This window comes from Cyprinus carpio, chromosome A8 (genome assembly GCF_018340385.1).
Source record: "Cyprinus carpio isolate SPL01 chromosome A8, ASM1834038v1, whole genome shotgun sequence".
NCBI lineage: Eukaryota > Metazoa > Chordata > Actinopteri > Cypriniformes > Cyprinidae > Cyprinus > Cyprinus carpio.
The window spans coordinates 23178890-23194871 of NC_056579.1; the positions used below are offsets into that span (position 1 = coordinate 23178890).

The window sequence follows — 15982 nt, forward strand, 5'->3', positions numbered from 1 at the left end:
GCCACTTTATATAAAAATTTCAAAAAAAACAATTGCACCACTATTGAAAACCACTTTAAATAAAAATGTCAAATAAATGCATTTACAATGGAACATGAATAAAATGTATAGATTTATAGGCTTTTATATAAAAGTCTAAACAAAATTTGTTTTTCCATATTTAGTATTCACCTGTAAATTTCGGTAATACATTTAGATTGTACCTATACATTATAACACAAGAGTTTTATAAAAGATTTCCAGTTGAAAGGTTTATATAGTCTTAATTTACTTTTGCTAAAAAGCATATAAAAATATTTCTAATTAAACTTACTATAGAAAAAAAGAATATAACAAGCTTTAAATAACTTTCACTAAAAATCGTGAAAAAACAATCTATCTAACCACCACTTTCACAACATGTGCTCACTGAACTGTATGTTTTGCTTATAGTAAAAGTGGTTTTATTTATGTTTTATTACTATTAGGCTATTATTTTTATTATTATTTCCATATAATTGTATTTTATACCCACAGAAAGTGGTTTTATTTATGTTTTATTACTATTAGGCTATTATTTTTATTATTATTTCCATATAATTGTATACTCTAATTGAGACAAGGATAGATGTGACACTTTTTAACTCCAGAGCAAAACAAACAAACAAACACACAGTTTGCTACAGGATCTTCTGCTGGAACCGAGGGGTGGAGAAAGGCAGGAGTGGGCTGGCTGTGGAATGCACAACTAACTTTCTCTCGAGGAAAGGCCTTATTTCACCCGTCGCCGTTACCGGGGAGGACTGGAGAAATAATAACGGGTCCGAAGATGAGAGGAGTTCTGGTCATTCTCGCCTGTTTGTTCGCGTCCTTGTCTCCGCTGGACTGTAATCAGCAGGGCTCGATCCCCGAGGGTAAGGCAGTGGTTTCAGCTCATCACAGTCGCCGCTTGAGCAGAAACCAGAAACCTGGCGTGCAGAGATACCGTTCTCCAGACTCAGCGCTGACGTGGAGCCCTTCTTCACACAGATAGCAGTGCAGATCAGCTCAGGTTATGATGATAAATCACAGCAAACCACACTAAAACCATGCAAAAAGTTCTCAAATTTATCAAGTAAATAAGGGAAAAGAAAAAAAAAATACGAAATGTGATTGCAACAAAAGGCATTTGTTACATTGTAGCTACGCTCGTTTTCTCAGAGCCAGATATGTTCACTGTAACCTACACTGCGCTGCAAGAAAATAAAGCACTGTGCATTGCATATGATAGAAGACGCTTTAGTCTTGATTTAGTTTTAATTAGCTTTCTTGCGCCGGGTTGAATACTGTGTACGAGTAGGCCTATGTTAATGATCCAGCTGTGCCTGGAGATCCTGTCTGATCCTCACAGGAGAGCAGCGATGCGGGATTCACGTTAGGAGCTGGAGGTTTCTGTGTGTTCATGCTGTTGTGTGTTTTCAGGAGATCTTCTCGTGCTGACTGTAGCCACGCAGGAGACTGATGGCTTCAGGCGCTTCTTGAGATCCGCAAAACACTTCAATTACACCATCAGGGTGAGGCAGTTTTTCTACAGTCACCGGTTTTTTTTTTTTTTTTTTTTTTTTTTTAAATAAGTATATTAAAGATGCCATAGAATGCAAAAATTACTTTTATAACGTGTTTGAACACAGTCGTGTGTGGCTGCATTGTGTGAAAACAACCAGCCTATAATGGTAAAAATCCACCCACTCATTTTTTTTTTTTTTTTTTTTTTTATAATCCCAATAAATCATAAACAGTCTCTCCAAACGAGCGGTTCCAGATTGAAATTGATATTTTCCAGATAAAGTGTGACGTTAGGGTTTTCTATGGAAGTCATCAGGTTATATTCCAGATAATTTTTTCTCCCTCTTTGCTAGCTACAGAAGGCACAAAATCTCATCTGAACACTTTTGATGAATTTTGTCATTTGTGAGATTTAGTCAGTTGAAAGAGTTTTGAGGTTAATCTAGTTTTGTTTCTCTGGAAAATAACATCATATTATATAATATTATATTATACTTCTATAATATATTATTATATAATATATAATACTATATTATACTACATATTATAGTATAAATATGACATCATATTATATTGAATATCTTTTGTGTCTATTTGTTAATGATTTGTGGACACATCAGTGCTTTTTGGATTTGTGCAGATAAAAGCTATAGTTTTTTTAAGTAAAAAGTAAAAGTAAAAAGGGCCCCAGAATTGGCACAGAAGGACCCAAGTGGCATGTTGGTAGTAGTGTTATTATTTTTAAATCTAATACTTATTGTAATTAATGGGGTTATTATTCAGTATTACATTTTAGACATCTCTTCGCGTCCATTGAAACTTATAGTCTAACTGTGTGAAATCATTCAATTTGCATTCATAATGTTGCTATTATGACTAAACTTCAATTAAAATATGGGCAATTAAATATGTAAATATTCATATGCCTGCATAAATTTACCTTTCAGATGAATCTTTTTTTTACTGGGATTCTGCTTCATCTGTGATCGGTTATTCAGTTATTCAAATAAATTGTCAAAATACAATTTTAATTGGAATAGTAGATTTAGTATTTTAAAGACACTGTTTATTTCCTATAATAACACATCGGTTGATGCATCATCATCCTGTATGCGAAACATGCCAAAAATATAATTCTCATCCTTGCTATAATGCACAAAAACTTAATTATATACTGTTTAAATCTTGAAGCATCAATCATTACTACTGTACCTGTTCATTATTTATATATTGTGTGTATTTTTTATTTTTTTTTTTAAACTTAGCATCATTCTGTCACTTTTTTTTCTTAATAAAAATTACATTTTTGTGTTTTTATTTTTTATTTTTATTATTTATCAGGGTTAAATATGACATTTTTGTTAGATGTCCCCAATATAACACAGTTCACAGGTTATAATCCAGACTGCTGCCGGACATTCCTCCGCTGTTCTTTAGGTTCTCGGGAAGGGTGAAACATGGAAAGGTGGAGATTACATGTCTCCTCCAGGTGGAGGGCAGAAAGTGCGCCTGCTGAAGTCTGCTCTGGAGGACATACAGGAGGAGAACAAAGTCATTCTTTTTGTGGATAGGTAGTTATGTCCATCATAATTATGCCTGTAATGATTTGTCTGTACTGTTTCCACTATCAGTGTTGATCCTTGACAGAAACAATCATTTATGCTTGGGCTTTCCGCAGCTACGACGTGATCTTTTCTTCTGGTCCGAAAGAGCTGCTGAAGAAGTTTCAGCAGGCCAAGCACAGAGTTGTGTTTTCTGCCGAGACGCTCATCTGGCCGGACCGTCACCTGGAAGACAAGCATCCTCATGTCAGAGAAGGGAAGAGGTTCCTTGGAGCAGGAGGCATGTCTTTCTCTCTTCTTCTGTTATTAGCATTGAAGAGCTCACACACACACACACACACACACACACACACACACACACATATACATATATATATATATATATATATATATATATAAAAATCAACACAAAAAACATACAACAATACTATATTTTGTATATGCAACTTCGTTTTGTAAATAATAAATTATATATATATATTATATATATATATAGATATATATATATATATATATATATATATATATATATATATATATATTATAATATATATATATATATTAAACACATTTACTGTCACTCTGTAAACTCAGGTTCAAAGAAAAAAGAGTTTCCCGTTCATGATTATGACACTGTAGTGGCGTTAATGTGCGTTCAACTTCTAAAATATGTTCTTTCTGACATGACTCGAATGAGAGAGTAAAAAAAAGAGTAAAAAAATAAAATAAAAATTATTTTAATACAAAGAGGCTCTTTTTAGGCCCATCAAGATCCAAATTTGTTACATTATTTTCATGACAAATAAACTCTCCTTCCATTTTCTTTACTGTAATATTTCGATAAAAATCATTGTCCTGTCCAATATTCTATTAAAATGTCTTCAAAACAAAACAAAACAAACAAACAAAAAAAAAATCATTATAATTAGAACTTGTTGTATATACAATTACACCTTATTTTGTCGATTACAGTAGGTGTTATACTTGGGTTTTTGCTTATTTCAAAGCCCTGAATTCAGCAATTATAAAATGATTATTTTAACAGTGGATGAATGTTTAAGTTTTACAGCCAATAGTGCATAGAATAGAATGGAAGCAAACCAATGCATGTAATAATATCTTGTAATTCATCATACAGTAGCTATACAAACACACCACCAACTAAATTAATTACTTTTAACCTTATAATTCAGTGGCTGAATGTCATTTCCATTTACTAGGAACTGCTTTACTAAGACGTTTGAGACATCTTCCTGTTTAATTTCCTTTCTCATAATCACTCAGAATGTTTTCTCATACTTGCATATAATCAGAGAATACTTTACTGTCTTTAGTGATATCTCTGGCCTCTCTGAAAATCCACTCTCTTCATTCTTTTCATGATTAATAATTAAAAGATAGGTTTAAATCATCCAATTGCACACCTAAACCAGATAATAATATGTGACACATAAACAAAAAAACAAAAAACATTGTATGGGTCAAAATTTCTTTTATGCCAAAAATTTCCCACTTTAAATATAACAAAACTTAATAATAAATTAATTACAACAACAAAAAAGATATCATCAACAATGAAGATATTTTGTAAATTTCCTACCGTAAATATATCAAAGCTTAATTTTTGATTAATAATTTGCATCGCTAAGAACTTTATTTGGACAACTTTAAAGGCGATTTTCTCAATATTTAGATTTTTTTGCACCCTCAGATTCCAGATTTTCAAATAGCTGTATCTCGGCCAATCCTAATAAATCCTAATAAACCATACATCAATGGAAAGCTTATTTATTCAGCTTTCAGGTGATTTATAAATCTCAATTTCAAAAAATTGACACTTAAGACTGGTTTTGTGGTCCAGGGTCACATATGTGATCTGTTTATTTGTAGGCTTTTTCCATTTTTATGCTGGATGTTTTCTTTTTTCTAGGCTTCATTGGCTATGCGCCCAATCTTAAACAGATGCTTTCGGACTGGTCAGGAGCAGATAGTGACAGTGACCAACTCTTTTTCACCAAGATATACATCAACCCAGAGAAAAGAGTGAGTGTTTCGGTATAGTTTGTTTGGTATAGTCAGTGTGGCTTCCTAAAACTTTATTGCTCTGTTTTAAGATATGTTGCCCTGTTTTCAGAATGCACAATTAAGTTCACAGTTTTCAGTAATGACACATATTAAATGTGTTTACACTGCGTTTTGACATTTTCTCCCCTGTCATTTCCTCTTTAGAAGTCTATAAATATAACTCTGGACAACAAGTGCAGATTGTTCCAGAATCTTCACGGAGCTCTTGGTAAGTGTATCATTTTGTGTTCTTACAGAAATGCAGCTGTTAGAGATTTAATTGGAGAACAGCTCCAACATAAACTTTAAGGAGGCTTCTGCAAATTTCTCCCTAGCATCAGCAACATCCTTTTTTATGGTCTTCAAAGTGCAGCGTCAGTACAGTTCTCGCTCTCTGATACCTGCTGGGCTGTTTTTCCATAACCTTTGAGTTTAATGAGGAATCGTTAATGCAATGCTTTGCTGAGGGTCTCAAATGCTGATTGGTTTCATGTGGACTGAAGTCTTCTATTTGAGTTTAAAGCTGTGTTCTGCTCGGCTTGCAGCTGTAGGAGGACTGTGGGAGGAGAGCGACTTTAGGCTGTTTAAAAGCTTCCTTTCTCTTTCTGGATCAGAGGTATCCATTACAGATGCCCGAGGGATATTCATTTAAACATTTATGGAGGAAATCCTTTATGAATGGGCCAGTGGACATTTATGGCCATTTAGCTGACCATATAACTACACAATCATTCGAACAGAATTCAGCTGCAACTGAATGATTATGTAGAATTTTAATCAGAATATTATTATTATTTTATTTTTTTAATTGCATGAACAGATGAAGTCGTGCTGAAGTTTGAAGATGGACGCGTGCGAGCCAGAAATGTGCTTTACGACACTCTACCCGTTATTGTCCATGGCAACGGGCCCACCAAAGTAAAACAATTTTAGAGTAATGATCCAAATAACTGTAATGTAAAAGTAAGATCTTTTCTATAGCGTTCTGTCTTGTTCAGTTCAGTTTAATAAAAAATAAATCAATAAAATCTGTATCTTTCAGCTTCAGATAAACTACCTAGGGAACTATATCCCAAATCTGTGGATGTTTGAGACTGGCTGCACAATTTGTAACGAGGATCTTCGACCTCTTTCTGGACTCCAGGTGGGCCTTACGTTTACTATTTTTACCATAATTTTTTTTTTTTTTTTTTTTTTTAATAAAATTAATAAATAAATCAATAAATACAAATAAAAAGCTAATCTCAGATCTTAGATTTATTGTTTAAATTGTTTTATTAAATAACTTTAGTCAAATCCACTTTTACGGAGCATGAAGCGGGAAAAAGCAAGATATTGTGGTCACAAATTAAGAATTAGTTCCCATGACTTATTAATTAGTAAACAAACCAAACTAACAGTGCAACATGAGCAAGGTTGTTTATCAAAAACAAGGGAAAAAATGTGGCCTCATTTTAATTTATGGACTCAATATCTATTTCTTTCTTCTGCATGGCATGTGCAGGGCTCCATACATCTTTATGATTAAATATTCATGATAATGTAAAGATTGTCAGTGTGTAGTTATTACCCTAAGGAGCTGTTTATACCTGATGTGACCCTAAAAAATGACTAGTGTTACCTACTTAAGACATACTTTAGACATTATAAATATTATTTAAATTTTTTTTTTCTAAAATTAAAAAAAATAAAAGCTGAAATTCAAATCAGTGTTCACTGTACACATCCAATGAAAAAATAAAAGCTGAAATTCAAATCAGTGTTCACTGTACACATCCAATGCATTGCATTAAACCAATACACATGTTAAAATTATATATATATATATATATATATATATATATAGATATATATATATATATATAGAACGTGACAAACAAAAATTATATATATATATATAAATTTAAATAATACACAAAATAAAATAGAACTTTATGAACGTGACTACATAAATTTACACCATTAAAAGTCTAATAACTGCTCATTTTCACTGTTTACATCATAAGCATTCATAGACACCTCCATAGGCAGCTAAACATATACATTTCAATTGAAATTAAGCTTCAGCTAAATAATAGTTTGGTTCATGAATCGTTTGTCTGTTTGTTGTCTGCAGGAGAGTGAATATCCTGTGGTGGTCATTGGGATCTTCATCCAGCAGCCCACACCCTTTGTCACTGTGTTCTTTGAGCGCTTGCTTAACCTCAAATACCCCAAAAACCGGCTCCGATTATTCATCTATAATCAGGTAAAATGCATTTTTAACAGTTAAGTGGTAACACTTTGCAATAAGGTTTCATTGTTAACGTTAGTTAACATGAACTAACAATGAACAATACTTGTACAGCATTTATTAATATTAGTCTATGGTAATTTCAACATTTACTAATACATTTTAACATGAATAAACAATGAACAATTATCTTTTTACTAACTAACATTAACAAAAATGAATGTTAGTTCATGTTAGCTAATGCATTTGCAAATGTTAAAGAGGTCATATGATGCTACAGTATTTTCAAAGCTCATTATTTTGTGTATTGGGTCTAACAGAATATGTTAGCATGCTTTAATGTTAAAAAAATACATTATTTTTCAAGTACTGTTCATTATTGCAGATCCTTTATGCACAGTCTTTCTAAAATGTCTAATCACCTTTAATTATATATTGCTTTTAACAATACAGATTTTGTCAAAGCACTTTAGAGTATTAAATAGGAAAATAGTGTGGCAATAATGCAAAATGAGATAGTAAAGACTCATTTTTCAGTTGAAGGCAGTTCATCATTGAATTCAGTGATGTCATCATCCATCTCAGTTCAGTTTAGACAGTATCTGTGCAAATCAAGTCAACGATATCGCTGGATATTAGTGTCCCCAACTAAGCAAGCCAGAGGCGACAGCGGCAAGGAACCAAAACTCCATCGGTGACAGAATGGAGAAAAAACCTTGGGAGAAACCAAGCTCAGTCGGGGGGGCAGTTCTCCACTGGCCAGATGAAACCAGCAGTTCAATTCCAGGCTGCAGCAAAGTCACATTGTGCAGAGGACTCATCTGGTTTCTGTGGTATTGTCCCAGTCGCCATGTAGGATTTATCGTAAAAAAAAAAAAAAAAAGTGATTTCTACAAAGGCCCTCCTTCGAAAAGCGCAGCTCTGATTGGCCAGCTGACCCAGTGCATTGTGATTGGCTGAACATCTCAAGCATGTGTCGGAAATGTAACGCCCCTGAGAGTCTTTTCATTAGTGGGGTCTTCACTGTTAAAGGCGGATCAAATCAGATTGAATGTCGTTGAACAGAAGTTTTTCACACGGACCTTGTGTATATTAATGAATCGTGATGTTCATTACTGTCATTCTTCATAGATGTTTTTTATGTTCAGTATATACCGTCAAGGACAATCCTTTTGATTCATGTCTTTTGCAGGAATATCATCACGAACCACACGTGCGCACATTTCTAGAGTATCACGAATCTGAATACCAGGGTGTGAAGCTGATTGGACCAGAGGAGGATATAGATCCTGAGACCTCACGTGATATTGGCTTGTGAGTGGGCTTTTTAAATCAATAGTCAATTTTAATACTTCAGCGTCCATATAAAACACCATGTGAAAACCGGTGAACATAGTTTGTCATTGTACATATGGCTCCTCTATGCTTTGAACATTCCATTGATGTCTTTTTTTCTATTTTGGTTGCAGCGATATGTGTCGAGAAGACATTGACTGTGTATACTTCTTCAGCATAGACGTGGACGTGGTTTTAAAGAACAGAGACACGCTTAGAATCTTAATTGAGCTCAATAAGTAAGTGAAGACTTAAGACTTAATGAAAGTACTTGACAAATGAAGGCAAATATGTTTTCTTTGTTGAGTTTGTGTCCTCTATTGAAATATAGTTATGTAACTGGTGGCTTTAAAGGAATATTTCAGGTTTTGAACAAGTGAACCTGTATGGATAGCATCTGTTTGTAAGCAGCACGCAATTGATGTACTTGCCATGCAAACCTGTGGAGGATTTAAAGGCAGAAATGTCAAGCTTGTGTTTTATTACAGGGCTTATTTACATGAACTATTTATCAAAATGCTTAGTATTTGAGTTGTAAAGTTGTCAACATTTTTCTAGGTGGACAAACGTCTATACTAGTTTCTAATGGGTGTTTTTATTCCTGTGATCAAAAAACTGAATTTTCAGCATCATTAATTCAGTCCTAATCTAATCATTCACAGATCAATCTAATTTTATTATTTAATAAATTTTTTTTATTATAGTAAACATTTCTAAGATTTAAAAAATAAATAAAAACTTTTACTGAACAAGGATGCATTAAATTGATCAAAAGTGACAGTAAAGACATTTATAATGTTACAAAAGACCACTACTTAAAACAAAAAATCTTCATATAAAACACATATCCAAAGAATCATGAAAAAATTTAACATGGCACAAAATCAACAAATTAGACACAACATTGATAATAATACGAACCTTCATCATATGAATTCAGTCATCAAATGATTTCTGAAGGATCATGTGACTCTGAATGGACATATCACTTTCCTGATATTGATCTTTTTGATGCCTGATGCCTTCAAAACCTTTTTTCTTTGATTATAATAATTGTTTTTATGAACCTCACAGGCCTTTTATTGCACCAATGATGAGCAAACCCGGGCGTCTGTGGACAAACTTCTGGGGTGCGCTCAGCGCCGACGGGTACTACGCCAGGTCAGAGGATTACGTGGACATAGTTCAAGGACGCCGCGTGTAAGTTGGTGTTTAGTTCGTTTCATTAGTTCTGTGAAAGCACTGAGAATCCACAGAGATTCGAGAGAGAGTTGAGTGTATTTCACTGCTCTAAATATATGAAGCAGTCTATGAAATGCATCAAACTGGAGCAAATGGCAAACATGTGACTGCTCTCCTATATCTCCACAGGGGTTTGTGGAATGTGCCATACGTCTCTAACATATTCCTGATAAAAGCCGATACACTGAGGACTGATCTCAAAGATCCTGACCTGTTTGAATCTGAGACGCTTGATCCGGATATGGCCTTCTGCTCCAAAGTTCGAGACAAGGTCAGACATTCCACTCAGATCACCAGAAGAAATAAAATACATTCAAACCAACACCTTATATCTTGCTGACTGATATATTTTTCATTCCTAGGGTGTCTTCATGTTCGTAACAAATATGCACACTTTCGGTCGAGTTTTATCCACTGAAAATTACCAGACAAACCACTTGCACAATGATCTCTGGCAGATCTTTGAAAATCCTGTGGTAAGATAAAATCACAGCAATATTTAATTGAAGGCATTCATGCTTTATTGTTAGTTTACTGTTTGTTTTTGCCTTGTTGTTCTTTCATTATAATTTTTTTTCCTCCGGATCAGGAATGGGAGGAAAGATACATTCATGAGAATTATTCCAAAGTTTTGAAAGATGGTCTTATAGAAATGGTGAGTATTCTCCTAAAACCTAATAATAGCAGGATTCATACCAGGGCCTGAATTTCGTTTTGGAAAATGGGGGTTAATTCCCCCTTTAGGAGGCTCTTATGGGGGGCATTTTTTAGCAGCGGCAGCGAGATTTGTCCTGATGCTCACCATTTATAAAAAACAGTAATATTGTGAAATAATATTACAATTTAAGACAGTTTTCTACTGTCTTAAATATTTTTAAACTACAATCATCCAACCTAAATGTTTCGTCACCCAGTGTATTTGTGTTTTACAATTTATAATGTTGTTGTTGATTCATATTTATATTGAGAGGCAGATACTTAAAAAACTTTCTAACTATGAATGGAGTTTATTTAAACTAGAAAAGGCAAGTAAACAGTCAGTAATAAAATAAGAATAGATTAATGACAAGAAATGGCACAAACAAAAACAAGATACATCTAAAATGAACTGTGCTTTAAGTTTTCCAGGTAGATTTAACAGTAATATTCAGGTACAGAAATACCACAGAAACAGAATAATCTATTTAACTTTAAAATAACACTGGTTATTCTTCAATGTATAAATAAACATTAATGACAGACAGCAGCAGGTTTATTTAGGTTGCTGTCTCTTTAAGACCTCATGCACGGATCGAACTGTTACACAGAAGTTTTGTTTCTCAACTGTTTACATTAACTTAACAGCCTGTATACCGACAATGTTTAGTATAAATCGACTGCTTACATGAAAACTCAAGACAGGCACTTTGACATATTTTTGTATGTATTTGTCCGTTTACATGCAAAGTCGTGCACTCTCAGATGCGTCTCTATGTGCGCGTGCTTTGGGTGTGAGACGCTCACAGAAAGGGTCTCACAGTCACAGAGCGCACAAGTACTGAATTGAGCGGTAGAACGTTGAAATATTTGTGGGAATTTCCCATGTTACAAGTGCGGAAACTTCGGGAATCAGTAGAATTATGCGCAATCCTCGCAATCCCGCACCGAAATTCAAGCCCTGCATACTATATAAGATTATATTCCTGTCTTTGAGAATATATAAACTTTTGCAATTTTTTTTTAAATATATTCATACTTTTGTTCAGCAAAGATGCATTAAGTTCATTAAAAGTGACGGTAAAGACTTTTATATAGTGTTACAAAATATTTAAAATTTCAAATATGAACTTTCTATTCATCAAATAATCATAGTTTCCACAATAATATGAAGCAGAACTCTTTTCAACATTGATAATACTAATACTATTACTACTACTAATAATAATAAATGTTTCCTGAGCAGGAAATCAGCATATTAGAATGATTTCTGAAGGATCATGTGACACTGAAGACTGCTGAAAATTTCAGCTTTGCATCACAGGAATACACTACATTTGTAAATATATGACAGTAGAAAACTGTCTTAAATTGTAATATTATTTCACAATATTACTGTTTTTTATAAATGGTGAGCATCAGGACAAATCTCGCTGCCGCTGCTAAAGTGTTCCATCAGGGTCCTTCTGTGAGGTTACAGAGGTGATCTGTTGTTTTAAGCATTTTGCTACAAGGTGCTGTGGTTTTTAGATGATTGCATCCTGGCCCAAGTAAAAAGAGCGCATCCTCAGTCGGGTCCCTCCTTTAATGGTATTTTTCATTGTTTTATTTGTTAATGCTTAGGTTTAGGGGTTTGTTAACATCACCAAACCTAAAAAGGAGTGATAGTAATAGTGATGGCAAGCACTACAAATGCTTTTGAGGCTTTAGTAAAGTCATTACAAGGTCAAACTTCTTTGTACTTCTCTGTGTAGCCGTGCCCTGATGTGTACTGGTTCCCTGTTTTCACTGACGTGGCCTGCAAACATCTCATTGAAGAGATGGAGCATTTTGGCCAGTGGTCAGGAGGTGGAAATGTGGTATGTTGTTGTTGTTTTTTCAGTTTCATCCCTTATCTTACAATTTATTTGAGCATGATTACGACAATTTATTTTGCTTTTAGGACAAAAGGATTCAAGGTGGATATGAAAATGTCCCCACTATTGATATCCACATGAATCAGGTGGGATACGATAAAGAATGGCACAAGTTCCTGTTGGATTATGTAGCGCCGGTCACTGAGAAAATGTATCCCGGGTACTTCACAAGGGTAAGCCTTACTTTTTCTCCTGACATCGAAAAAGTAATTAGTGAAGTAAAAGTTACATAAAATAAAGACAATTATCTTCTAAAAAATCTATCCATACAAACAAACTAGATATAATACTGATATCATAATGAGACACTGATCACTTGACAAATAATACTGAAATAATGATGCTGAAAATACAGCTGCGCAATCAAACAAACACAGAACAGAAATAAATTACATTATACAATATATCCACATAGAAAACAGCTATTTTAAATTGTAATAATATTTCACAATATTAGGGTTTTTACTGTATTTTTGATCAAATAAATGCAGCCATGGTGAGCATAAGACTTTTTCAAAAACATACTTTTTTTAACTTTTGGCCATTAGTGAAAAAAACATGAAGCAGCATTCACAGTCTATTTCACTGCCATAAATGTGAATGCTGCATCTGTGTGTGTGTTTGTCTCCTGCAGGCTCAGTTTGATCTGGCGTTTGTAGTAAAACATATGAACAACCAACAACAAGCACAAATCATCACATCATCAACCCTCAACATCAACAATCAACACAACAAACAATCAATTGACTACCAGACTAACAGAAAACAGATAAAACATCAACACAGCTAAAAAAAAAAAAAAAAGTGTCTTATTTAAAGTACATTTTGTAGTGTTCTAATCAAAAATCTTGTTTTCCTGGTGAGCGTGAATCATGGTTGGTTACTGTTTTGTTCAGTTGCCTAAAAGCAAATAACACTCCCTATAGAAATAATTAAAAGAAACAATTTTGCTTAGTATTCATAGTATGTGCAGAACACACTGGCTAGCTTTACTGAGTGCAGAAATGATTGTGGGTGTTATTAAATTATTATATTAAAGCTAATTTAGTTTTTGTTTATGGTGAAACTAAGTTGTAAAAAGCCAAAAAATCATTATATTGACCAACATTAAGTAACACTTTGGCTTGTGTCTAAAGAAAATTTGATTAAGTATGGTACACTGCAAAAAAGAGGAAACACAGCTGTCTGATATAGTCAGTCACGGTATTTGTGATCTACACAACCAAACTGTGTTTCTCTTCTGTGTTTCTCTGTTTGTTGTTGAAATACCTGAAACTGTCCAGAATGCTTTGCATGGGACTTAATGAGCAGAGTATGAATTCTAAAATGAAGTCTTGTGTTAATGAGAAAAAGACTTGATGAATGTGATTAATTGGTTAATGTTCAGATTTAGAGGCATTTCAGTTCCTTTGCTTGGGGCTGAGGATGGGTACATAAAGAGCGTGCCTTTGCTGCTTTACTTAAACAGCAGACTTAGTTAACACAAAAGCTTGCTAGTATTACCTTATAATTAAGTAATGTAAAAATGAATGATTGAAAAATATATAATTTGAGAAAAACTAATAAATTTGTCTGTATCAAATTTGAGTATTTTTTTTTTAATTGGCCGATGTATATATTTTTTTTCAGTGTAGTTTAATGCAGTTAATTATTATTTATATACAGAACCTAATCTACAGTATTATAAACGTATAGATACTTCATATTGTAAATATGCGTACAGTATGCAAACTGTTGGTTTGTAAAATGTTCATGTCGTAACAAGGCAGCATGTCTTGACCTGCAGCTCTCCTGAAAGCTTGAGATGTGGAGATACTGAAATATGCCACAAGTCTTGGAACATGAATAGGTCTACTTTAGGAAGGCCTTTCTTTTGTTTTGTTTTTTGTGATGTAAATTATTATTGTAAATTTTTTTCTATGCATACTAATTATCTCCTTTTTGTGGAAGCCTGTTTTTGCCACTGATTAAAAAAAAAAAAAAAGAGTAGTTGTAACTTTTTATCTCATAATTTTGAATAATCTCAGAATTGTGTTTTCTCTAAATTTTAACTCGTAGCTGTGAGTTATAAAGTCAGAACTGCATGATAAAGTTCAAATTGCGTGTTATAAAGTCAGAATTGTGAGAACTCTGTGAAAATACACAAAATTGAGATATAAAAAAAAAAAATAAAAAAAAATTACTTACTTCTCACAAAAAAAAAAAAAAAAAAATGCAGAAGAGAGTCAGAATTGCGTGAATTAAACTCACAGTTGCACGGAAAAAGCCAGAAATGTGAGGGAGAAAGGTCACAATTCCCTTTTTTATTTTTTATCCAGTGGCAGAAATGGGCTTCCATACCTTCTTCATGCTTGTAAAGTGAAACAAATACCTTTAAATATGATTCTGCTATTTTGAAGCGGTTTGACGGAGCAAGAGTATTAACTGTATTAACGATCAGTGACTCTCTGTTCAGGGCGGCGGCTGCCGGTTCTTGAGGTACAACTGCTCCGTTACGGCTCCCAGGAGGGGCTGGGCGCTCATGCACCCCGGACGCCTCACTCACTACCACGAGGGTCTGCCCACCGTAGAGGGGGTCCGATACATCTCTGTCTCATTTGTGGACCCTTGAACTGCTTTTTATCGGAAACGTGAATTTGCTTTGAATTCAGAAGACTCTAGAATAATCAAGAACATGTTGACACAGTGCCTTACATTGTGAATATGCCGGTGTACATATATTTTCCATATGTTTTGTCACGTAAAAGCATCTTTTGATAACAATCGATGAATGTCGAAAGCAGTTTGACAGATCACTATACAATATGTGACTTAACGTTATATGCAATGACATTTTACTTGTTTATTAATGTTGTGTATTGAAAGGGATTATTCCATACAGATGATGTGGATGTGTCTCAATAAAGGATCTGACACTCACAGGTTTATTGAGTTGTTTTCTGTATTGATGCCCCTCAAGAAATGTGTGTTGCTGTTTGAAAACAGTCTGGCGTATGGTTTGTTTTCTTACTGCGTACTGGTCATGTCATGAGTTTTGGAAGAAAACACAATAAAGAAGAGAAGAATTGTAATGGTTAAAGGTATATAATTATCATGTCACCCAAAATGAATATCCTGCCGTCGTTTTAACCTGTATTCACAAAAGAAGCAGTACCTGTGTTGTCTGCAATTTTTATTTTTTTTTTTAAGCAGAGTTCAATTTATCATCTGAAAATACGTTTTTAGCTCTGTTATGAAACTGAATCCTTTCCATAATCCATATATTTACTGATTTAGGAAAAAATAAAATAAAAAATCAGACGCAAACGCGATACTTTATTATTAAAATATTTTAAAATCTCAGGGGAAGCCTACTTCAAGTAAATATATTAGGTGAAATAAGATCAAATGACAATTTATGGAAAAATTTA

The 15982-nt window shown here is 33.7% G+C and overlaps 1 protein-coding gene across 1 annotated transcript; it reads left to right on the forward strand.

Moving 5' to 3' along the window:
* The first annotated feature begins 687 nt into the window (after positions 1-687).
* Positions 688-15491, forward strand: LOC109048040 (procollagen-lysine,2-oxoglutarate 5-dioxygenase 1-like). Its single transcript, XM_042762871.1, has 19 exons — positions 688-893; positions 1441-1532; positions 2962-3095; positions 3203-3366; positions 5017-5129; positions 5316-5379; positions 5971-6068; positions 6193-6294; positions 7267-7398; positions 8576-8697; positions 8853-8957; positions 9793-9918; positions 10090-10231; positions 10323-10436; positions 10550-10615; positions 12411-12515; positions 12599-12745; positions 13207-13321; positions 15023-15491. Exons 1-19 carry the CDS (start codon positions 809-811, stop codon positions 15181-15183), a joined length of 2187 nt encoding a protein of 728 aa, XP_042618805.1. The 5' UTR covers positions 688-808; the 3' UTR covers positions 15184-15491.
* Positions 15492-15982: the final 491 nt, after the last annotated feature.